The sequence below is a fragment of the Biomphalaria glabrata genome, chromosome 2 (assembly GCF_947242115.1).
Source record: "Biomphalaria glabrata chromosome 2, xgBioGlab47.1, whole genome shotgun sequence".
Taxonomy (NCBI): domain Eukaryota; kingdom Metazoa; phylum Mollusca; class Gastropoda; family Planorbidae; genus Biomphalaria; species Biomphalaria glabrata.
Genome location: NC_074712.1, coordinates 41,835,369 through 41,861,652, shown reverse-complemented (window position 1 = coordinate 41,861,652; position 26,284 = coordinate 41,835,369). Strand labels below are relative to the sequence as shown.

The 26,284-nt window shown below is 36.1% G+C and overlaps 1 protein-coding gene across 6 annotated transcripts in view; it reads right to left on the bottom strand.

Moving 5' to 3' along the window:
- Nucleotides 1–26,284, bottom strand: part of LOC106079019 (high-affinity choline transporter 1-like) — a 94,298-nt gene that overhangs the window by 27,242 nt on the left and 40,772 nt on the right. For 3 of the 6 annotated variants that reach the window (XM_056020626.1, XM_056020627.1, XM_056020625.1), the window contains exon 3: nucleotides 14,271–14,467. In XM_056020626.1, coding sequence (XP_055876601.1) covers nucleotides 14,271–14,445 — 175 coding nt within the window. In that variant the 5' untranslated portion in view covers nucleotides 14,446–14,467. Of the gene's footprint in view, nucleotides 1–14,270; nucleotides 14,468–20,672; nucleotides 20,795–23,064; nucleotides 23,289–25,819; nucleotides 26,005–26,284 lie in introns of those variants that run through there. The other 3 variants (XM_056020629.1, XM_056020630.1, XM_056020631.1) reach the window with 3 other exon arrangements.

The following is a 26,284-nucleotide window of genomic DNA, read 5'->3' as shown; positions in this document are numbered from 1 at the left end:
GACAAAATTAGGGCGTCTATTGTATAAGGTCTGAGACTTGCTAAACACAGACAAAACTAGGGCGTTCTTTGTATAAGGTCTGAGACTTGCTAAACAAAGACAAAACTAGGGCGTTCATTGTATAAGTAGGTCTGAGACTTGCTAAACACAGACAAAACTAGAGCGTTCATTGTATAAGTAGGTCTGAGACTTGCTAAACACAGACAAAACTAGGGCGTTCATTGTATAAGTACGTCTGAGAGTTGCTAAACACAGACAAATCTAGGGCGTCCATTGTATAAGGTCTGAGACTTGCTAAACACAGACAAAACTAGGGCGTTCTTTGTATAAGGTCTGAGACTTGCTAAACAAAGACAAAACTAGGGCGTCCATGTATAAGGTCTGAGACTTGTTAAATATAGATAAAACTAGGGCGTCCATTGTATAAGTAGGTCTGATACTTGTTAAACACAGACAAAACTAGGGCGTCCATTGTCTCATCTGTGTCCAAAGTTTTGTTTTGAGGTTTTGAACTTTGAAATCTATTCTCTGACTAAGTAAAGTTGTAAGCTGCCTCTCCTACAAAATGTACTTAGGTGTACACACTGTATTTAAAACAAATGGTACGTTCCCAGGGACGGACTGGGCAAAATTATGTTACTGGGTAATTATGGCCTTAAGCGACATTTGCATGTAGCTCTTTAGTCTGAAGAAATAGAATTAAATTTGTTTCTTCTATAAGTTATGTTTTAACACGAACAAATGCTAGCAATATCATTATGTTCCTAAATTGTATTTTTTTAAAAGAAATTCTCAAATGTACATATATCTGCATTTCCTCGTTAGCAATTCTCAAGCTTAATCTGTCATTTACTTGATTTTGGTTACAAAAGATTAATTTTAACAAGGTTACAAAAGACAGTTTGTGTGGAAACACAAACTCAAAATCGGCCCCCGAAGCGGTCCACCCTTTGGGCAGGCTTCAATATTTTCAGAAAGAACATCCAAATGAAATTATATCAAAGACAAATGAGAGATAAGAATGGAGAAAGAAGGTTGACAGATCTTGTGTAGTGCCCCAACGGTCCCGCAGATCAAAGAATAGGTGAAAGTAAATGTAAAGTTAGATGTGAACCTGGCCTAACGAGTTCCCCTTTTAGACCTTGTGGTCTATAGGGCAGATGATGTAAAGTTCATCTGTTTTTGTGGCCTACGGTTAGCGAGGTTGTCATGTAGCCAGCACAACGACCAATACTAAACGGCCTATACTTTTCCCCAACTAATGTCAGGTACCCATTAGAGCTGAGTGGACTCAGAGGCGCCCAAGGATTCCAAAGTTGCAAATCCCAGTCTTCACCAGGATTCGAACCCGAGACCCCCGGTTCGGAAGCCAAGCGCTTTACCGCTCAGCCACCGCGCCTTCCCTGGCCTAACTGATGTCTTATAATTGATCTAATTGTTTTGAAAAGACTCAATCTCTTATTCGAATCCTTAAAAAAAAAAAAATTGTGATGTCGGATTTTCAATATCTTTTCTAGTTTACGAGATCTAAACGGGACGGACGGACAGACGGTCAGACGGACAGACATTTTCACAAAACTAATAGCGTCTTTTCCCCTTTCGGGGGCCGCTAAAAATGTGATTTTATTTAAACATGTTTACTATTTAAAAAAAAAAAAAAATTCTCTTTTGTTTAAATCGCAATCTATTTACACAGGCAGGTGACATGTGAGACCATGTTTTCACTTAACTCTAATAACTTTATAAATGTGTACTTCTCTAGTTCTAAAGAATATGAACTTGTGAAGACATCTACCAGATCATTGAGGTAATTGAAAGAATTCGCTGGCGCCTATAATGATGCAAATGTCCGTGTCCCCCAAACCCCTCTTCATCACCCCCTCCCTCCCCCTCCTTCGTGTGGTTGATCATTTCAACTAGTTTCCAGTTTCCAGGCTTCTAAGTAGTGTATTGATTTTCTCCAGCTCTGCTAATCATAGATGGGACATTTAATGATTCCCTCCAGTTACCTTGGATATTGGATTAGCCAACTGTTCGCATGGACATACATTTAAAAGCAGAACTAGAGACCTTGTTCTAGTCTGCATGTAGAACATTGAGAAGATATTTGCTAGAAAACTGAAGGACTGACATGCAACAACAACACAAATATGCATGGGGGATTTCTATCAATGAAGTCTTTGGTGTATCCGGTATATAGAATACGGCAACGTTGGCATTAAAAAAAATCATATAATACTTTGTGTTTACCTTTGATCACTTCAGAATACAATTTATAAGCTTTTAATTTTGCACAAAAGAGACATTTTTATTTAGTAGCCAACAGGGATCTTAGAGGGACCTTGACATTTTGTTCATTTATTCCGAAAGCTTCCAACCAAATCTGCTTCTTAAATTTCTAACGTTTATTTTTCACCAGGTTCCAATAAATCACACGGAGACATCGTAATATTAGTTTCTCCTTTTTTCTCTCTCGAAGGCGCGATGGCTGAAACAGAGCTCCTTGGTTTGAAACCTGGTGAAGACTGGGATTTTTAATTTCAGGATCTTTGGGTGCCTCTAAGTCCACCTAGCTGTAATGAGTACCTGACATTGGGGAAAGGTAAAGGCAGCTGGTCGTTGTGCTGGCCACATGACACCCTCGTTAACCGTAGGTCACAGAAACTGATGACCTTTACATCATCTGCTTTAAAGATGACAAGGTCTGAAAGGGGAAACACTTTTTCTCTCTTATTGTACTATTATATATATATATATATATATATATATATATATATATATATATATATATATATATATATATATATATGCCTGTATACCACACTATACATATAATAATAAATACTATACTAAAAAGACAGTGTGTCTCTAGAAACAGAAACACTTTTGGAGAAAGTGATTTTTTTCCCTCTTCTGTTTCCCGAACTAGGACATTCTAAAATCAGCTTCTCTCTCGTCTAAAACGTCTCTTAAACCTTGGGAGAATTTCTTGACCTTTGGCGCCGACCTGTCCATTCCCAAGTCTGGCTGAAATTAATCAGCCAATAGCCCGTTCGTTCAAGTCTTCAATTTTGGAGTGCAGAAATAGATTCAACGTCTCGTTTCAATTTATACATGAATATGTAATATGGGATTCAATAGTAAAAAAATAAAAATATTGGCCGCCCACACATTCAACTTTGGTTCAGTATACCCTCAAGTGAGCCATCCAATCAACAATATCGTTTGTTTTGGTCTAATAGAGCCAGGGGCGTAGCTAGGGATTTGGGGGGGAACCGGGGGGGGCCCCCTGCAGTATGACATTCGACATCATAACATGAGATAATGTACTTAATAAATATATAAACCTACATTCAAATTGGTACAGTATATCAATAAAATTAACAAGAAATAATCATTTAGACTCTTTTAATAATGAATAATACCGTTGTTTATAGGCGAAATAATGCACAAGTTACAAATCTCAATTCATATCGCTTCAAGTCGTGCTTTCTGTGCAGCAAAGGCATTTATAACATCATCTACATCGATACTATCTATTACTTGTGACTCCACTGACATTAAAGTCATGCTAAGCCTCTCTTGCGTCATTGTGCTCCTGAGATAGTTTTTTAACTTTAGCTTTGAGAATGATCTCTCACATGACGCAATGGAAGTGGCCTGAGTTAGCGGTATTCGAATGGAGGCTGCAAGGTTTGAGCACACATCATTACCATATGAAGCCAGCTTCCTTAATATGTCAGCTAATTGGCATTGGTTTGTTGATGAAAAGTGCTCGTGCATCAATGGCATCATTGAACAAGCGATTTGCCTGTGTTTTATCAAACAGGAAAAAGTAACACAGTTTTTCATTAGCGTGTCACCATCCATAGACTCCAAGAGGTGTCTTGGTTCAAAAAGAAACCAAAAGGTGTTCACAAGGTTTTCTAGCTTTTGGAATCTGTCCTTCATCTCCATGTGAAGTCTGTCCAGCACTTCTGTCGCAACACGTTTGAATTGCAGTTCTATTCACAGTCCTAAATTAGAACTCAACTCCCCATCAAGTATTTTCTTTCTTCTGATTGTTTCAATTACAGGAAATTCATAGCATTCACTACCTTCTTTTGCTCTTTCAATGGATTGGGTGATCAGTTTCGTCAGTTTCTCATCCTTTTGCAGAAAGCATGAAAGGGTTTTAATTTCTTCAGAAGCTTCCCATATGTGCAGTCAAGACTTTAGTAGTTTCTTCTGAACTATATTGATTAGGCTCAGGAGATTCTAACAGAATTCCAGATAAGCACAAAATTCATAATTTTCCACTGCATGAAGAAGATTCTGTGCACTGATTCAAGTGTCCATTCTTTCAGTTTTGATACAGAAAGTTCTCCAATATCTTGATGATTTTGTCGAGATGCAAGAAAACTGCCGACGTAGTTTCTTCTCTTGCGGACCACCTTGTATTATTCTCCTTTTTTAAACTCCAGGCTCCAGCTTCTTTCAGTTTGTCCCATCTCTGGGTAGATTTGGAAAAAATTCATGTACAGTTAAAAAAAAATGACAATCGCTGGATTTAAGCAGAATGAAGAGCTTCCAGGTTCAGAGAGTGATTATCACAGTTCAGAAATGTTACCTTTGGATTTATGTCTAAGAGACAGACGGTCACTCATTGTGGCTGCGTTATCATAGGTTTGACCTCTTCACAGATCATCCAATGTCTTTAAGAGTTTTCAGAACAATTTCTTCATAATGTTGTCCATCAGGTTTCAAAATTTCAAAGTAACCAATGAATGACTCTTATTTCAAAACTATCAACATCCAAGTAACAAACTATTAGGGATACCTGTTCTTGATGAGAAACAACTAGGGTGGAATCAAGCATAATAGAAAAGTAACAAACTTGCTTGACTTTCACAACAATTGATTCCTTAACTTTATTGCCCATCAAGTTTATGAGCTCATTTCTGGTGACAAATAATGTCTTCCCATATTCGATTCTATGTAAGTGGTATTTCGTAGCTTCATCAAATTCTGGAAGAAATTTCAAAGATTCTTGGAAGTTCCCAGGATTGGGTGAATTCCGTTTTTCGCTGTGACCACGTAAGCTTGAGTTTGTTTTAGCAAAGTACTAAATAGCTGCTACTACACGCTTCAATTATCTCTCCAATAGTGCTGATTTTTCAAAATTTGCGCGTGAAACATATGCGACAGTTAATCTGGTTCTGCCTTAAGCTTTTCCTCTTCTAACCTCCTCTTCAAAAGAGCTTGTCTGTGGTGTTTTCCTTCATCGTGCTCTTTCAGTCTCTCAGGTTTCTTCCATTTGGTGAAACCAACTCCAGGTTTGCCCAATGCACTAGATGTCATTTCTGATGCTTCAGAAAACAGTACGCATCCCCCCAAAAAATAAACTTTCTAAGTTTGGAGAGAAGAAGAGCCAAGATCGATTGTAGATTTCTCCTGTTGGAAGCTTTCTGGTGAACCATGATGTCAAACTTCGTGATTTATTTTGGGTAAACAAATACCGTCTTTGTTTTGAAAAAATAAGCTACCCTTTAACAGAATTTTGTGCGTAGTTCCTCATATAAAATTCCAGGCTGGGTATATCCGAAGTCTTTATACTTAATTACAGCTTCTTCCAATTCTGGAGAAGGTGATTTTGGAAGACCATCACTTGATGATCTGTATCACTTACTTCAGATGTTTTCTCTGGCTGTGGTAACAGGTATTCCACTGGAGTCTCTTCAGCACTACTTCTGTCATCAAGAAAAAATTTTACTTCTTTGGCTGCTTTATCTTTGTATAAATCAACTGAATAGTGATACTTTCCTTCGACACGTTCATGGTCTCCTTTGTTTTCAGTGCTCTGATCAGGCTTCCTCTTAAATGATAAGGATGATGACATAAAATACCCAATATACCAAGTTACTTCCTGAGAGTAACACGGAACTAGTAAAGCGCTATTTCTTTGAAATTGAGAGTAACACGGAACTAGTAAAGTACTATTTCTTTGAAATGGAGAGTAACACGGAACTAGTAAAGTACTATTTCTTTGAAATTGAGAGTAACCCCGCACGGAAAGTGATAATAAGTTAATAACCTGTGAGGAGTACATACAACAGGGTCACTAATTTATATAACAACGTGAAAAGCAAGATTACATGGCAGTGACGCATTATTTAATTTATTTAAAAACAAATTTCGTACACTCATTTGGGAGCCCCCCTCAAGTGGGGGCCAGAGGGAAATTCAAATTCTCCCCCCTCCTCCCACACCCTAGCTACGCCACAGAGTCAAGCGTTTTTTTTTTTTGTTTTTTTTCCTTCGCACTCCTCAGTTTAAACGTCCTAGACAGCCACGATTCCAAAAGAAAAATATGAAGACAAAAATTGAGCACTTGACGAAATGAGCTATTGTTATTCAATGAAATTCTTGTTGTAAATATTCTCTCTATTATACAGTTAAAAGCAAAGCATGCACAATAATAGCGAGCGAAATAGCAAAATAAAAAAAAAAAAGTTAAAAACATATACTATAACTAAATTTAAACTACACAAGTAGACTTTTGTATTGGTTCCAAAAGTGTTGTATTTTTTTGGGCACATTTTTGACACCACAATCCCTGCCACTTACGCAGTATTATCCCAGAGAATCTGGTCAGAGCTATTTGCAGACAACTAATTAGATGACATTAAGGTAACTTTTAGAGCTAAGATATTTACGTCTGTAGTTGTGTCAATGAGTTTTGATCAGTCATGTCATTAAATTTGTAATAGATCTAACCAGGGGTGGGCAAATTACGGACGGGGGCCACTTGCGGCCCGCGGACACCTACAGAAATAATGTGTGCCCTCACAGTATATACATACTAAAATGCAAATATATTAAAAATAATTCTAAATATCTATACAAATTATTAAAACGGTCTCATTATAATCAGTTTCAAGTAAACGAGAATTAAGCTAATTGACTAAACTTCAATGCACTCAGTCTAAGACACAATCTCAGGCCAGTATTTATTCAAAGCTATGAACTGTGTTGAGTGTTGGGTATGCTTGGAACAAGATGGCAAGTGTAACAACTGATGGAGCTCGATCTTTGACTGATAAAAACTGATTTATTTTTTCTTTTAACTCTAAACAGGAAAGTTTGCACAAAGCTGCATATAATATCAGCGTATTATTGACTCACATTTCACAGCGAAAAAAGATATCAGAGCCAGGGGTCATACTCACAGGCAGTTTCGAAAAATACTTAAAGATTTAGAAACAAAATATTCCGATGTATCCTCTGGCTTAGCTTGGTCAAGGTAATGAGAAGAATATAAAATCTTAAGGGAAGAAATTGTTATGTTTCTTGAAGGACATTGACAGTGACTTTGTTATTAATATTTCTAATGAAGGATAGAAGACAGGCGGATTTTACCGTCATTGATTTGTATAAGCATAAAAACAACAAACAGTCTACTAGTGAGGTATTTATGACTAGAGAAGATTGTAGATTGATATAGTGTTCCTTAACTTGCTTTCATTTAGAGTGGCGACCTAGAACGGAGACTAATTCATTTTGATTGCGAAATTTTTTATTATTTTTTTTTGAAGATTTATTTTTTAGCTTCAAACCCCGCTGGCGGGGGGGGGGGGGGTTAAACTTAAAAACCCTTTGGCTATGCTCATAGTATTTTGAGTACGTAATTTGCTTTTTTTATATTGAAGAGGTATTTTTAGCTTCAAACCCAGCTGAAGAAGGGTTTAAACTCAAAACCCCTTTGGCTACGCTCATACAATTTTGAGTGTGTAATTTGCTTTTTATATTGAAGAGGGGTTTATCGTACATTTTGGAGAGGGGTTTAAAATCAAAATAGATGTGCTCTTGGAATTTGGGGATTGTCGTTTGCATTTTTTTTTTGTGTCATAGAAGAGGGGGATTTAAATGCAAAACCCCCTGGTAAAGGGTTTTAAACTCAAAACCCCTTGGTAGTGGATTTCGAACTCAAAACCCCCTGGTATGGGGTTTCAAACTCAAAAGCCCCTTGACTGTGCTAGGGCAAGTGATGGTTTAGTATTAAAATTTCACATAAAATTAAAAAAAATTAAAGCAAAAGATCAGTCACTAAACTCCAACCCCCCCCCCCCACCGCACTTCATTTCGGGGGATCCCCCCTCCCCGATTACGCCCATGGTTCAATCACAGTTTCGAATGAATAAGTAAACCTTATGCAGTGAATGGATTTAATCCAATGAGTAAAAAAAAAAAGAAACACAATAAAACAAACAAACAAAAATAGAATGAAGTCCTACACACCAAACAAATATAAAGTCTTATCTATGAGAAGCTGGAGCCAAAGTAAAAGGGAGGCTATTTGGATATTGTTCTGAGTGTGAGTGTGTATAAATATTATTTGCTAGAGAAAATTGTATCTTGATCAGGTGACAGTCACTTGTCCAATCATCGTTTTGATTGCCAACAGAATCCTGATCAAGATTCGATATTCTTTCAACGCCACAGTTTGAAGACATTTGCTTATCTTTCTCTTTGCGTTCAGCTTTGAAAACTTGAGTTATTGTTACAGACGGGAGGAGAAAGAGATTTAAAATAGTCTTCCTCAAGATTGAGTTCTTTGGGAACAGATTTTTATAATTGGCAGCTAATTACACATTCTATTATCTTTCACAAGCTATGTCTCTTGGTATGATAATCTAATATATAAAGTAGAATGTAACGGGGTATGCATGTCCCACATAGAAATCAAAACTGTTTGATCAACCTTTATAAAACTTGGCATAAATGCTCCTTCGATTATGGGGGAAAACATAGTGTATGTTTAAATATCCTTCACACAAACGGAAGCCTTAAGAAATGCTATTATTTATCTCTATTAAAATAACGAAACGTTTTTAACAAATCGGGCAAACCTATTTTCACACTCCACTTTCATTTTTGTGGCAAAACAAAATGTTAGAGGAACATTCGCCATGTTTTACATAAACCTAATCCAATCTACAAGAACGCAAACTAAATCCCGCAAGGTGCGGGCCATATCCAGCTAGTGTCCGACATAATTTGAAGTGTGTATTCACCCATATTACCAACATAATAGATAGAGCAATGTCCTAGTTGAATGAGATGCTCCGACCTGTGACTTGATTCCACTCAGTTGGTCATCAAAACGTTTCAGGTTCAGTCTAATCCTTTTATGACTTTCACTAATGGGTAGAGTCCAAACAAAAAATGCTTGTTGAGACACGGACTAAGGGAGAATGGAGAAAGAAAATGAAAATGTTGAGCTCAGGTTGTTTTTTATTCTTTCAGCTAGAAGGTGAAACCGTCGCAGATTTAAACCTTTTCTAAATACGATCAAAAGGCAAGACTTGTTTCCCTCCATGGTAGCTAAATAAATACATAAATTAATTATTTCTTTGTGACAAAAAATAACTGTATATTTTTCTCACTTGCTTTTATTCATTGACTTAACGTCAGTGCACGCGTCTAAAGTCCACATTCATTTGGTGAACTATTTTTGATGGATTCAAACAAATTGCATGTACATTAAAAAAAAAAATTCACATTAACATACATTAGTTGAAGTGCGTGACCTGGCCTGGAAGTTGCACAATAAATCAAGTCATGTTAACCTAGTTTTTGTACAACAAGAATCTTAAAAAGTATGTTAATATTTAGCTTTACAGTAGAGAGAGATATGTGCTTTGTATCAGTGGAATAGGACACATAGTACAGTTGTTGTTTTTTAATGAATATCATGAGTTATATAAGTATCCTGCATGTATAACAATGAACATCATGAGTTATATAAGTATCCTGCATGTATAACAACGAACATCATGAGTTAGATAAGTATCCTGCATGTATAACAATGAACATCATGAGTTATATAAGTATCCTGCATGTATAACAATGAACATCATGAGTTATATAAGTATCCTGCATGTATAACAATGAACATCATGAGTTAGATACGTATCCTGCATGTATAACAATGAACATCATGAGTTAGATAAGTATCCTGCATGTATAACAATGAATATACTGAGATTATTAGAGACAGAAACATATTCAGAAATAATTGATATTAGTGATCGAATAATGTTGTTTTTTTTTGTTAATGTGTGCAGTCATTTGATAAGCCAAGCAAAGATGGTGCTGCTGGACAAGGGTCACATTTGGTCATATGTATCTCTCTTTGACATCTACCACTGACCCTTGATCCTGTTTCCACATTGTGTGTTCAAAGTTAATTTTAGACTCTTTAATGCCCTGCCAAGAGAGCATTCCCCCCCCCCCCCCCCCACTATCTACTGGAATGTTTGTTTCCTATTTCCATTGTGTTAAACTGCTGAACTGTTGAATTCTAGCATTTCAAACGTACGATTCTCTGAAACAACGTTATACAGATGTAATTTGATTTATATTGCTTAGAAATAACTTTAAAGTATTTTGCCATCATTTCCAGATTTAATTATAGATATTTAAATGAAGATTACTAAGACAGTTTGTGTGGAAAAGTGGCCCACCCAGGCAGGTAAAAAGGCAGATTTCAATAATTTCAGAAAGAATATCAGAATGAAATTCTATCAAAGGCAAATGATGAAGAAGAATGGAAAAAGAAGGTTGACATATCTTGTGAGGTGCTCCAACGGACCAGCAGACCACGGGATAGGTGAATGTGAATGTGAAGTTAGATGTGTACCTAGCCTAACTGATGTGTTATAGGATCGATCTCTTATTCAAAGCCTCAAGATTATAAAACCATTTCCGTAAAAAAACAAACAACAAATTCCTTTAGATAAATGTGTTACCATGTGTGAGTGCATTTACCGTTTACGCGATACTATGAAAAACTACGTATTAACTGTTGTTTTAATTTATGTTCCACTTATATGCATTCTAAATAGATTTTTTTTCTTGAAATTTTTTTTTGTAAATGTAGTACAATATGACAGAACTTACTTTCACTTAGAGACAATTGTAAAAGAAATCTAAAACCGTTTGCATAATTGTGTTAAAATATGATAAAAAGTAATCTCCCTTACTAAAAAGTATCCAGTGTTTGTTACTATTAATAGTGAATAGTTGTGAAAATGGTTTATTTTTATGAAAAAACTGCTTGCAGAATTGATTTTAAAAATAGATTTTTCGCTTTCAGAAAAGAAATAAGTAGCCGTTGCATCAGAACTTTGAATGGTCTAAAATACTATTTTTCGGATTTTCACTATCTTTTCTAGTTTACGAGATCTAAAAGGGACGGACGGACGGACATTCCACACAAAACTAATAGCGTCTTTTCCCCTTTAAAATTACTTTAAAATTACTGTCAGTTTTCATTAATAAAATGCAATCTTTAATACTCTATGAAATAGATTAAGTACTAAATTATCCGATAGTCAGTAGTTTACATTACAAACAGCTGTTATAAACATTTACTATACAATTCAAACTAAGCTTAAATGAACAAACCAAAGAAACAAACAGCCAAATCTGATCGAAACGCCAGCATTGATACATAGCTGTGAGTTTTGGGAGTCATTAAAACTTGTCTACAAGACGAACGTCTAAAAAATCTAGCGAGTCTGGATCCGTTTCCAATCTTTCAACTTCACACCCATGTCTCCCTGGAGACTATTTGCGGATTAATTTCCTAACAGACTCCAAACAGAAAAGCTTCATGCTCCCCATCTGACGAGATAACAGACACTCTCAATGTGAGACAGTTCAAGCATAATTTGAGAACTAATTTATGATCGAACATTGTGATGGATTAGAAAAAATACATTGACTTATTAAAATATTTTACAAATTCGTTAAATTTGTTAGTTCGTTGGTGAGCTTTAGAAGCTTGAATGAGGTTGGTTAAAGCTATTGCTACTAGCAAAACAAGGCATGTATTAACGACTACTGATGTTTGGCTTATGTAGAAACTATAAATTTTCAAATTAGTTATTACAATTTTTGGTTTTAAAAGTTTATTTTTAGAACTGACAATTGACAAAACCCATGACTAAGTTGAGACCACTCAAAGTAAACTGAGATCAAACTAAGAAGTTAAGATCCTTCTAATAAACACTGTAGTTAATATAGATCTAATTAAGTATCTGGATTTAGCTCAGGAAATAAAAGGCCATTTGATTTTTTGCAGGCTGCTGTCGTTAAGTCTGTCAGTCTTTGTTTTTATCTCACAGTACTTGGCTATTGTAGAAGTTTGATTCAATCCATGTGTAGTGAAAGGCTATGTGTAGTTTGGTCATTAGAAAATCTGTAGTAGTATCATTCAGAGATCGTGCGGCCTAGTTCTTATGTATTTATTGCACAAAGTCATCCCAGCTTTAAGAATTATATTCAAACTATATTCACACTTTAATGAATCAAAGGGATTGCACTCTATGAACGATATCCACATTAGGGATCCCAATCTATGAACGATATCTACACTTGGGGTCAATCATCGGGATCCCAATCTATGAACGATACCGACAAAGACATGACAGAGATCCTAATCTGGTGAACGTGACCCACATAGTGACGTACCAAAGGGATCTGCTTTATGAACGAGATGTATCATAAATCCCACTGTACGTGACCCACACAGTGAATGTACCAAAGGGATCCCACACAGACATCAATCAATTATTCACAGTCGTGGTGGAGGCGGCCATCTTACACAGCAGAACATCGCAACTGTGTAAATATATTTCTATAATTGTTTCCGGTTCAACAGGGTCACTTATTTCCGCTAATCAATAAACGATGTTGACAAGATACTGGAGTTATCCCCCTTCCCTTTCCTCTCTATGAAAACAGACCAATTATATAAAGAGTTCTCTGCCTTTTAACAATAGTACCTTGGTGCTCTTTTTTTTTTAAATATCAAGTGAAAATATTTTTACAATATAGATCTTAGACTCTAAAACAACACATTTTTTTTTGGGGGGGTGGGGGCATTGTTAGGGGAATGTTAGCTACTAGAATATTTTTCCATTCATCTTATAGCCACATTTGCAGAAGAAAACAAAAAAACAAAAAAGTTGAACGACAAAACAAGTACTACAGAAAAGAAAATTAAATCCAGATATATGTTTCAATTACGGACTAGACCAAGTATTCATATTTTGTCATGTTAATAAAAGGCTAGTACGGGGATTGAATCCACGATATTGTATTCTTAGTGTGAGTGCGACGCTTTATCCACTTTATTTACAAGCCATACAATAGTGTGGAAAATGTTAACTGGAACAAAATGATTCCTCATTTTTATGTCATCTAGATCGACATCTATATAGACCTAGATCTAGATCTAGTCACTATTGCTTCTAAAGTCAACATATTTTATTCAATAATATCTGATACATGTGATTGTTGAGTATCATCTCTAGCTTTTCCAAACTATGCCAATGAAAAACTCCACCGTATTTGGGGACACACTTTTATGTAAGTCAAGAAATGATTAGAGATCCTCTTACGAAATAAAAAAAAATTGTAAAAATAAATGAGAAATGGACAAGCTGTCATCCGAATCACAAGAAAGATGATGCATTTTATAAGCCACCCCGACAAGATCAACGTCTAATCTTTCGACTCAGACAGCATATGTTCCGAAGCTCTAAATCGGAACCAGTGAAATCTGCCCGGGTGGAGAGTCATCAGAGAATGTTGAGCATGTCCTTTAAAACTGTTCTCTTTACCAAGAGGCCCGTACAAGACATCTCATGTATTGGTCTAGTCATCTGAACACTCCAACAGTTCATCTCATGTATTGGTCTAGTCATCTGAACACTCCAACATAACAATGAGAACGAAGAAGAAGAAAATATAAAAAAAAGGAACAAAACTAAGTGATGGACAATTTAAAAAAAAAAGGTAAAACTTGGCCAGCAACAAATGATTGACTTAATTTAGGAGCGTGATTGATGGGCAAGACATTGATGATTCCAATTAAATTTGTGATGATGTCAAATCAATGATAATTGGAAAAGTTCAAGAAAATTGTGAGATTTAGTTTACATTAGATTAATTGTTTTTATAGACATTGGGTTGAAAAAAAAACAAGACACAATATTGGCATTGGAACACTGACAATTTTTATAAACGAATATTGAAAGAAATAATACATACACCTTGTCAATACATTTTTAGTAGACATCTGAAGTCATACGCTCTTTTTAGTAAACTTATGATTCTAAGTATTCTTTTGATAGATACACACCAGTAAGGTCCAACTATTCTTATGATAGACTAACTCAATTGTCATAATAGATATTCGTATGATAGATGAACTAACTCACCAGTCATAGTAAATATTCCTATGATAAGTCCGATGTTTCGGCCAGCCAGCATCACCTCCTCCGTCTCGGTGGTGTTGCCCCCACTCTTGGTCTTCCTGGATGCCCAGATGCCCACAGCTACGATGAGGACGTAGAAGAGGATGATGGCAATAAGACCTGGAATATGGATCGTCATCTTGACCTGTCTTGAGTTTCACCTGGTAACGACAAAATAGTCGATTATACTACAAATATCCAGGCCGTGGCATACGAAAAGGCATGAACTTCAACAGTATTAACCGAGCCTTCTTATTGACTTAAGAGAAGTCGAGTTCAGTGAGGTAGTAACTTTTGGGCAGTTGATGCCAGTGTTCTTTTTGAGACATGTATTTCTAGTAGCTAATCTGTATTATTCTGTACAGTGTTACCCGCTGTGATGCGGACGTGATTTGTAATCTACTCTAGAGAGTTTGACGTATTGGATATATTTGACACCGCTGTTATGCGGATAGGATTGTTTATTTCTTAACTTGTATCACTAACAAGGAATGCAGTATTATTATTATTGTTGTCAAATAAACTTTATATTTGTCTGCTGAAACGGACTTAAGTCAATCTGTAGTATCTATGTTTGTTACGTGTCAATACTCCAGGAAGCACGAAGCCAGCATTTTACACAGTAGTGGTGACCAGTCCCTCTGTAGTCACACTCCATCAACGCCACGTCTCTAAACGTGCATTTACATTCTAGAAATGTAAGCACATTGTTGATTTTATTGTTTACACAAGTAATACAATCTTTATAATTAAACGATATTACATTTTCTAAAAGGTAAATAAATATAGACCTAGCTATTCCTGACACCAGGAAATTTCAAGCCCATCCCCTTGTTTAAAAAAAAAGAAGCTGTTTATTTTTTTTATGGAGTGACGTCACTAAGTATGACGCAATTCGTAGCAACGAAAATAATTTTATAAGTTCCCAATCCCATAATGCCTCCTTAGACAACATTCTAAGTCTAGGAGGAAGGGGAGGGGTGAGGACGATACAAATCGAAGTACTCGTCACGTGAAGGATGAGAAAAGTGTCAGGTTCATAAAGGGACGCAATTGTCTGCCAGAAAGGATGTGTTGCTGCCCCCCCTCCCCCACAGCCCACACAGCACAGTGAGTGCTGTCACATGTCGGTAAGGAAGTATTGTCGAGTCGCTCTAACTCACCGATTACAAATATTTAAAGCTTTGCAAGACCGTGGTATCGACTAACCATTACTTATAATTTTTTGTTTTTGTTCCGCCCTTTTGTTCATTGTTCTTATTCGTTAACTGAAGAAGTAATCGAATATGCACATCTCTAGATGTGTCTAGACGTAGTCACTTTAAAGGCTGTAAAACGAGACTGTTTGGGACAGTTATCAGCCTATTAGTGTTGGGCAGTCTCTTAAGTATATGTGTGTGGCAGAAATAAAGAGAATGTCAGAAAAACATTCTCACTATTAGACCGTCAGGGGGCCATGTGGCTGAGCGGTAAAGCGCTTGGCTTCCGAATCGGGGGTCCTGAATCCTTGTAAAGATTTCGATTTTTTATTTCGGGATCTTCTGGCACCCCTGAGTCCACCCTGCTCTAATGGGTACCTGACAAGGCGGTTGGTCGTTGTAACACCCTCGTTAACAGTAGGCCACAAAAACACATGGCCTTTATATCATCTGCCCTATAGACCACAAGGTCTAAAAGAGAAACTTTACTTTAGACCGTCAAAATCACTGGTGTATTAGGCCTAAATAACTCTGAATGGCGTTAGGTGCAAGCCATTGACATTTCCATATCAAACTAACATATCACCCTAACAAATCACCCTAACAAATCACCCTAACAAAATAAGGAAATAGGTAAAGCAAAGTAATTTCCATCTGATGTCTAGGAATTCCCTATGCTCCCAGAGTTGCCATGGAGATTTAGTGACTGAGAAAACATTTCCATTAAATTAAGACTTCAAGATTCAACTCTCTATGTGTTCGTAAATATATTATGAACGTCGAATTTCGCCTTCTCCATTTTTTGTAAGTATATGAAGGTAAGTTGCGGCCACTACCTGGCCAACATTGTTTCATCACTTTGAGGATATTATTGTTATAAAAAATGCAAACAATGGCCAGTTTGTAATGAAGGGTCAGATAATGGAAGTGTCCGATTTACAGCATGGTATATACATCATGACAAGACATTGGTCACTACAATTAGGTACTATTATGAGAAGTAGTCCTCTTGATAAAGTGCTTGCTAATGAATCCGAAGTCTGATCCCTAATGCTAAAGTTATCAGGTGGTAAGTTGCTTTGTTACCATGTCTAATGCTAAAGTTATCAGGTGGTAAGTTGCTTTGTTACCATGTCTAATGCTAAAGTTATCAGGTGGTAAGTTGCTTTGTTGCCATGTCTAATGCTAAAGTTATCAGGTGGTAAGTTGCTTTGTTGCCATGTCTAATGCTAAGGTTATCAGGTGGTAAGTTGCTTTGTTGCCATGTCTAATGCTAAAGTTATCAGGTGGTAAGTTGCTTTGTTACCATGTCTAATGCTAAAGTTATCAGGTGGTAAGTTGCTTTGTTACCATGTCTAATGCTAAAGTTATCAGGTGGTAACTTGCTTTGTTGCCATGTCTAATGCTAAAGTTATCAGGTGGTAAGTTGCTTTGTTGCCATGTCTAATGCTAAAGTTATCAGGTGGTAAGTTGCTTTGTTGCCATGTCTAATGCTAAAGTTATCAGGTGGTAAGTTGCTTTGTTGCCATGTCTAATGCTAAAGTTATCAGGTGGTAAGTTGCTTTGTTGCCATGTCTAATGCTAAAGTTATCAGGTGGTAAGTTGCTTTGTTGCCATGTCTAATGCTAAAGTTATCAGGTGGTAAGTTGCTTTGTTGCCATGTCTAATGCTAAAGTTATCAGGTGGTAAGTTGCTTTGTTGCCATGTCTAATGCTAAAGTTATCAGGTGGTAAGTTGCTTTGTTACCATGTCTAATGCTAAAGTTATCAGGTGGTAAGTTGCTTTGTTGCCATGTCTAATGCTAAAGTTATCAGGTGGTAAGTTGCTTTGTTGCCATGTCTAATGCTAAAGTTATCAGGTGGTAAGTTGCTTTGTTACCATGTCTAATGCTAAAGTTATCAGGTGGTAACTTGCTTTGTTGCCATGTCTAATGCTAAAGTTATCAGGTGGTAAGTTGCTTTGTTGCCTTGTCTAATGCTAAAGTTATCAGGTGGTAAGTTGCTTTGTTGCCATGTCTAATGCTAAAGTTATCAGGTGGTAAGTTGCTTTGTTGCCTTGTCTAATGCTAAAGTTATCAGGTGGTAAGTTGCTTTGTTGCCATGTCTAATGCTAAAGTTATCAGGTGGTAAGTTGCTTTGTTGCCATGTCTAATGCTAAAGTTATCAGGTGGTAAGTTGCTTTGTTGCCATGTCTAATGCTAAAGTTATCAGGTGGTAAGTTGCTTTGTTGCCATGTCTAATGCTAAAGTTATCAGGTGGTAAGTTGCTTTGTTGCCATGTCTAATGCTAAAGTTATCAGGTGGTAAGTTGCTTTGTTGCCATGTCTAATGCTAAGGTTATCAGGTGGTAAGTTGCTTTGTTGCCATGTCTAATGCTAAAGTTATCAGGTGGTAAGTTGCTTTGTTGCCATGTCTAATGCTAAAGTTATCAGGTGGTAAGTTGCTTTGTTGCCTTGTCTAATGCTAAAGTTATCAGGTGGTAAGTTGCTTTGTTGCCATGTCCGGTTTTTTGAGTTTACATTGCTGTCTGATAAGTGTAAAGTGTACTCTGTGGGAAAGTTTAAAACAGATCACTATTCGTGAAGTTTTATTGATTGTAATTGATGATCAGTCTAAAGCTGGAATCCTCATTTTTATTTTTGGAACATTTCAGGACGTGGGTGAGTCTACGAAATAAAGCAGTGATCTTATTGTTGAGAACATGAATAGCTAGTAAACGAGTACAATGCTAGTAATAGTTCTAGTTCCATTGAACTAATCGAGTCTCACACTTTAGGATCTGCAAAATGACCAACAGTTCATGTTATTACAGCATTCTACCTACAGACTCTGTCAACCATATTTTAAAGTCCACCATACAAAGCTGATGCCCATGTAGTCGTGTTGACTTCTATGTATATTTTGATGCTATATTATCATGAAGACATTTTATTGTATCTGGTAAATTAGGGGAAGTGCTTTGAATATTACAAAAAGTACTGAATTCTTCAAAGTTGAGGTTGTCAACTTAATTATTTGAAGAAAGCATACAAAGTAATGTTCACTATTATCTCTAAGAGGTCGACAGTTTATCACAACCACCAACCACTGATTTCGCTAGAAAAAATAGTAGGAGAGAGGAAAATAACCTAAAGGAATGACCGGCCGCACCCAATGCTCGGCATTTAAATTTTCTAAAATTCTTTAAGCCAATAAAGCCACATCCCTGTTTGAAGCGAAGTCTCCTTTGGCCTTTTTCTTTTGAAATCTGTTCCTATCCCACGCGCCATGTGAAACATCGATAACAAATAGGAAAAAGAAAAAGTTGGTCTCTGGAATAGAAACAAAACAAAAACTAAACGTTTGTAGTTGCGTGCATGTGTGCAGAGCCTGTGGAGGGGTGTGTGTGGGAGGGTCTAGGACAGCGGAGAGAATGGAAAGCTAATAGATCCCAAAATGATGTTCACACAGACAAGCTCCAAGAAATGTGTGAGTCCTTTCAATAGAATCTCTAGAACTGGATTATTTCTTTCATAAGACATCAGGTGAACGTTACGATGTCTCTAATTACACTTTATTAAGAACAATGAGTGACTTGACTTAACAAGTATATTTTTAAAGAACAATGAGTGACTTGACTTAACAAGTATATTTTTAAAGAACAATGAGTGACTTGACTTAACAAGTATATTTTTAAAGAACAATGAGTGACTTGACTTAACAAGTATATTTTTAAAGAACAATGAGTGACTTGACTTAACAAGTATATTTTTAAAGAACAATGAGTGACTTGACTTAACAAGTATATTTTTAAAGAACAATGAGTGACTTGACTTATTGAGTATATTTTATCTTCTTATCTTATCTTATATAATACAGACGTTACTTCAAAAAAGAAGATGATTACGCCCTACGCGTCATGCATTTAGTCATGCATATTAACCAATGACTTAAATTCTGCCAAGTCACTGGTTTTCCTGGCTAGCTCAGGCAACCCATTCCGTGCTCTAATAGCACTAGGGAAGAAGGAGTATTTGTACAAATTTGTCCTAGCATATGGGACGAGGAATGAGTATTTGATTAAATTTTGTTTTTGTATTTGAAGATTATGGTTCATTGTTTTATGTATAATTGCTACTTTACTTTTAAGTCTTCTATCTGAAGGCTTTCTAAATTTAGTGATTTAAGGTGTTACTCTAATCAAATGTGAATATTCGTTTGTTATGAATGTCACTGCTCTATTTTGTGTCTGTTCCATTTCTTAATATTTTCTTGAGTTGAGGGGTCCCAAACGGAGGATGCATATTCTATTATTGGCCTAACCAAGGTTAAATAACATTTTAGTTTTATGTTCTTATTTGGTTTATAGAAATTTCTTTTAATAAACCCTAATGCTTTGTTTGATTTTTGTAGTTTCATCAATATGTAGATTCCATGACAATTTTTCATTTATTATAACACCTAGGTATTTTGCGTTTTTAGTCTGTGTTACTGATTTGCCATGAATAAGATAAGTGGAATTAATTTCTTTTAGTTTTTTTGTTGCTCTTAACAACTGACATTTTTCTGGATGGAAAGACATGCTCCAATTTGATTCCAATTTCTGTAATTCATCTAATTCTCTTTGTAAAATATCTGTGTCTTGTGTTGTTTTTATTGTTCTATATATTATGCAATCGTCTGCAAATAATCTGACTTTTGTTCCTGAACTAATGCAATTTGGTAAATCATTTATGTAAATTAAAAATAGTAGTGGACTTAAGACTGTTCCTTGAGGTACACCTGAGTTTACAGTTGTCTGTGTTGATTTAGAGCCATTTATTATTACAGTTTGTTCTCTCCCTATCAGAAAATCTTTAATCCACTGATGCAATGGACCATTACTGCCGAAATATTTTAATTTTTTAAGCAAACTATGGTGGTGAACTTTTTCAAAAGCCTTGGAAAAATCTAGTAAGATTGCATCTATTTTTAAAAGAACAATCAGTGATTTGACTTATCAAGTATATTTTTAAAGAACAATGAGTGACTTGACTTATCGAGTATATTTTTAAAGAACAATTAGTGACTTGACTTATCAAGTATATTTATTCTTAATGAAATAAACTTGAAGTAAACTTGAACAGACTTCTTTAAAAACAAACTTGAATAAAACATTTATTTGTAAATATAAATATAAATTGAGCTTACAAGTAGCATTATAGTGAAAGGATCATTTTAAAGACAATTTTAACTCCCTGCAAATACATTGTCCTATTTCATGTTTATGTAAAATACTCCCCTCAACTATCACACTCGTGACTTATATGAACAAGAATTATGACATACTATCTTGTGGTTTCATCAGAAAGTCTTCAGTCATAAAAAAAACAAACAACCGCTCCTTTTTCCTGGTCATTACTTTGAAAACACACACACCTGCACTTTCTAACACTTAGTTTGGGATATAATGGAAGAATGAATGTGAATTGAATGACTCTGTCTCTCTTAGGTAATGGAGAATTACTGAACTGCACTAAAGGAAAGAAAAAGGTAGCACGTGACAAGCAGACATACAAACAGACATCTTTGTGTGGGAACTAGTAAGACTCGATGGACCCTAGCTGGACAGTTTTGACAGATGACGGACGTTCTCTGGCCTCAGTTCACAACGAATACAAGGTGTAGGAATGTCAAGTCAAGCACAGAGGAGATACATTTCAAGCACGGCAGGTGACCCAGAATAATGACGTCATCTTAAAGAAACAACAACTAGGGATACGTTCAACTCTTGTAGTGACATCCCCCCCCCCCCACTTTAACATATACAAACATTTCCAAGTTCGCATAAGAGATTTGTTGTATCTTGTTTTGTACATGTTAGGAGGGGGAATTAATGAAGATTTAATGAACTAACCTTATCATAAATATATCAGCTATTTAAATAGATAGTGTTTATGCGACATATTCCAACCAATCAGGATCCTCGTGTATTATTTCTTCGTTTTGAAGTGTCCTCAAACTATTTGTTTCTATTCTAGGCGTCTCTCAAGAGTAAGCGATTAAAGATGTATACGATACACACAATTGAATTTGTGTCATTGTCAAGATCTATGTTGGTGAAATCAGGAAGATTCAACGTCATCATGTTGCACGATACTCACACGCCCATGATACAGGATGTATTTACAATTGAAGGGAGGGCAGGCGGGGCTACAGACTCCGCTAGAAAGGGGCCTCCAAATAAGAGAACAATGTATTGGTATTTCGACTTGTCGGAAACTTGAAAGTATTTTCTGTTATTTTTAAGGCTAAAGCTAACTTCGGGTGGCAACAATGTCGTGCTTTAGAAGTGTCCGCTTGTAGTTGTGCGTCTACCAAAGGCATTAGCCTCCACAAACTCAAACCTAAACACTTTTAAAAGTAAACTATGCATATTTAATATTTAAATAAAAGGGAAATGAGATTAGATTCAAATGTACTTATTTCTTGCTTCTAAAATATAACATGCTATTAGTTATAAGTATTTTTATTCAGAAGTGGACACTTAAATCCGGCCCTGCATGTAATATTTTTTTAGAGACGCTGAGGTACATTTCACACTTAGGACCATACAGCAGTAAGTTCACTTGTACTGATACAGCAGTAAGTTCACTTGTACTGATACAGCAGTAAGTTCACTTGTACTGATACAGCAGTAAGTTCACTTGTACTGATACAGCAGTAAGTTCACTTGTACTGATACAGCAGTAAGTTCACTTGTACTGATACAGCAGTAAGTTCACTTGTACTGATACAGCAGTAAGTTCACTTGTACTGATACAGCAGTAAGTTCACTTGAACTGATACAGCAGTAAGTTCACTTGTACTGATACAGCAGTAAGTTCACTTGAACTGATACAGCAGTAAGTTCACTTGAACTGATACAGCAGTAAGTTCACTTGAACTGATACAGCAGTAAGTTCACTTGAACTGATACAGCAGTAAGTTCACTTGTACTGATACAGCAGTAAGTTCACTTGAACTGATACAGCAGTAAGTTCACTTGTACTGATACAGCAGTAAGTTCACTTGAACTGATACAGCAGTAAGTTCACTTGTACTGATACAGCAGTAAGTTCACTTGAACTGATACAGCAGTAAGTTCACTCGTACTGATACAGCAGTAAGTTCACTCGTACTGATACAGCAGTAAGTTCACTTGAACTGATACAGCAGTAAGTTCACTTGTACTGATACAGCAGTAAGTTCACTTGAACTGATACAGCAGTAAGTTCACTTGTACTGATACAGCAGTAAGTTCACTTGTACTGATACAGCAGTAAGTTCACTCGTACTGATACAGCAGTAAGTTCACTCGTACTGATACAGCAGTAAGTTCACTTGAACTGATACAGCAGTAAGTTCACTTGAACTGATACAGCAGTAAGTTCACTTGAACTGATACAGCAGTAAGTTCACTTGAACTGATACAGCAGTAAGTTCACTCGTACTAATACAGCAGTAAGTTCACTCGTACTGATACAAGGATTAAGAAAGTTTAACATACTGGGCCAAAGCGTTTAATTGTTTACATATCAACACTGTAGCTATGGTATCTCACCTAGACTGAAGACACATTGAAGTAACTTAATATCTAGATGAGCTTGCCAATCAATAACATATTTTGTGTCAAGATTCTCACAAATAAATCATTGGTTTCCATTCTTGTCTAAAATAAATCCTGACAAAAGATCACATCGAGAAGCAGTAGCTACATTAGCGACAGTTAACAGGCATCAAAACCTTCATTCTATTAAATCTGTAAGCAAAATTGTAAACACACAGAAGCACAGTCTGGAACAGGAAACACCAAAAGACGGGAGCCTCCGCCCTGAACGTCACAGCACCGAGATGAAGGCGGTCATAGAACCGGAAGTGGCTAAGATGTATTTTGACAAGACATCAGATTGCAATAGGCCCTGGCTTGGCCACCGGAAATTGCCCGGCTGTTTTAAGTGTTACACACACAGATATTAAATCTAAATAAGATTTTTTTTTTCTTTTAATGTCAGACGTAATGATAGACACGGGATCAATGGGAGGTCTGGAAAATATTTTAAGTTTATTCCAAATGTATATGTAGGTATATATAAATATTTATATACGTTCAAAGTGCATAACATTAAAATAAATAAATTGAACCAAAATGTTTTGTGGAGAAAGATAATTAAGTTAGTTACAGGTAGAGATTCGAAAGAAAGTATTCCAGAGAAGGTTGGATCTTATTAATGGTTTTAAAAATTGAATCTTAAGAGGATATGTTGCATAAGTGAGAGAAAGACAGTTTGTTTGCACATCACCCTTTTTGCTGTAGAAACAGTTTCATTTGCCCAACTGAATGATTTAAAAAAGAAACTTGAACTCTTTCGTACAATTCCTCGTAGTAGCTTACAAATTCAAGGGTTCAAAAAGTTAAACACTGGGTACAAATTAAAATGAAGTTAGGCTATTTTGAACAAACTCTCACTGGGTATTCCCGCACTCAACTCATGTTTCTTTGTATTCTAAATTTACTTCTGCGGGTATTCCCGCACTCGACTCAATTTTTTTTTAAATTTAGTAATTAGTAAAGAGTAAAAAAATAATGGAAATTAATAGATGTTCATGAACATTTTGCGCACCGTCTTATGTAGCAATGAGCTGGGCGGTAATACAAGAAATTGATTGGCAAAGCTCACTGGACAGACTCCTAGCAACCAGAAATAAAAAAAAAAGAGAAATTATAGAGCACCGTCAGTTTCATAAAGAAAGAATTGATTCAAAAACAATTTTTTAAAAATGTTACTTGTTTTAAATTAAAAACAAAATTTAAGTAAAATTTTTACAAGTTAAATTCAAGCTAAACGAGTTTTGACAAAATCTTAATCTTATAAATAACTGACGTTACTTCTAAACGCCACTTGGAGGATGTGTCCTAGGCGTTTCTATGTAATATATTCAAACTAGATTTTTCTTTCAAATAATTCTTTCAAATCTCAGTGCAAAAACATCTACGTAGAGTAAGAATGAAACTCACTTGAACAAGAGCCACAAAGCCACATTGAGATTACCAGAAACTCACTTGAACAAGAGCCACAGAGTCACATTGAGATTACCAGAAACTCACTTGAACAAGAGCCACAGAGTCACATTGAGATACTAGAAACTCACTTGAACAAGAGCCACAGAGCCACATTGAGATTACCAGAAACTCACTTGAACAAGAGCCACAGGGCCACATTGAGATTACCAGAAACTCACTTGAACAAGAGCCACAGAGTCACATTGAGATACTAGAAACTCACTTGAACAAGAGCCACAGAGCCACATTGAGATTACCAGAAACTCACTTGAACAAGAGCCACAGAGCCACATTGAAATTACCAGAAACTCACTTGAACAAGAGCCACAGAGCCACATTGAGATTACCAGAAACTCACTCTAACAAGAGCCACAGAGTCATATTGAGATTACCAGAAACTCACTTGAACAAGAGCCACAGAGCCACAGGGCCACATCAAAATCAAAATGTAAACCAAAACAAATGTCGATAAAAGTTCAAATTTTGTGACACACGTTCATTGCAGCAGACTTGAAAGTTGTTTACAGAACTATTAAGACACAACTTAGGGATGGAGGAAAAAGAAAGGCTCTACACTTGACAAGGTCAACTTGACTCCGTCTATGTTCTTTGTTGTTGTTGAATTTCCCCTCTAGAGATATAGTGAACAAAACATTTTCTGTTCATGACAATTATAAAGAAACATTTGCAATAGGAAGAAAGCAATGTTTCCAATGCGACATGCTAATTCTTTCATTTCAAAGCTTGGTCACCATTTTGTTTCATTTTTTAAACACTCTGTGAATCGCTAATATTGCTACAAACTTAAGATCTTTTATCATAATTTTGTAGAGTTTATATTCCCTTTGTGTCGGCAATAAATTGTGTTTTACATTTTCTTGTGTGACTAAATAAAGATGTGCAGTAACACGTAAAGTCTTAGAGCCTCAAGTTAAATCTTTTTTCTGTTTAAATACCTTTCACACTGACCAGTGCATTCCAGTCCCCTCACCCAGGATTCAACACTAGAGAGAGAGAGAGAGAGAGAGAGAGAGAGAGAGAGAGAGAGAGAGAGAGAGACGTATTAGTGAATATCTTTTATTGACGTCTACATATTGCAAAGTTTTAATTTAAACAAAAAAAAATAAAGTTAATTAATGCTGAAAAAATGAAAAGACTTGATAGTATCACCTCAGTTAAGATCCTACCCTGAACAAAATACTCTACACTTTCATGACAGATTACTGAACATTCTCTAATATCTTATGCTACTCACCAAAACATAATTTTACGTTTATTTCTATATTAAAATTTCCACATTACAGAAGAGAATTTCTTTATAGAAATTTTCTCGCACTAAGAAATAAATTAGTAAGAATTCTTTCTTCTTATGCAACTGTATAAGCAAAAGGTTCCGACAAAGTGCTGAGAGTCCTTACGATATAATTAAGCTATATCCTCACGAACTAGCCACACGACTTTGGCCACTCTTAGATAAGGGTCAAGTGGCCGAGTGTGACAGCACTTTTGTTCGTTCTGGAATTGTTCCGGAAATAGTTTTTTTTTTTTTTGTTCACTTTGTAACTTTATATAGGAGAGGAGCACGAGGGGTCAAGACTTATGAATGAAATGTGACGTAGGAGACACATTTAGACCAGAATGACACGTGATGAAGTCAGGCCATTGACGTTGTTGCTACTATTCAGAGCGTCTAACGAACAGTTCAGACAAGGTTCTAAAT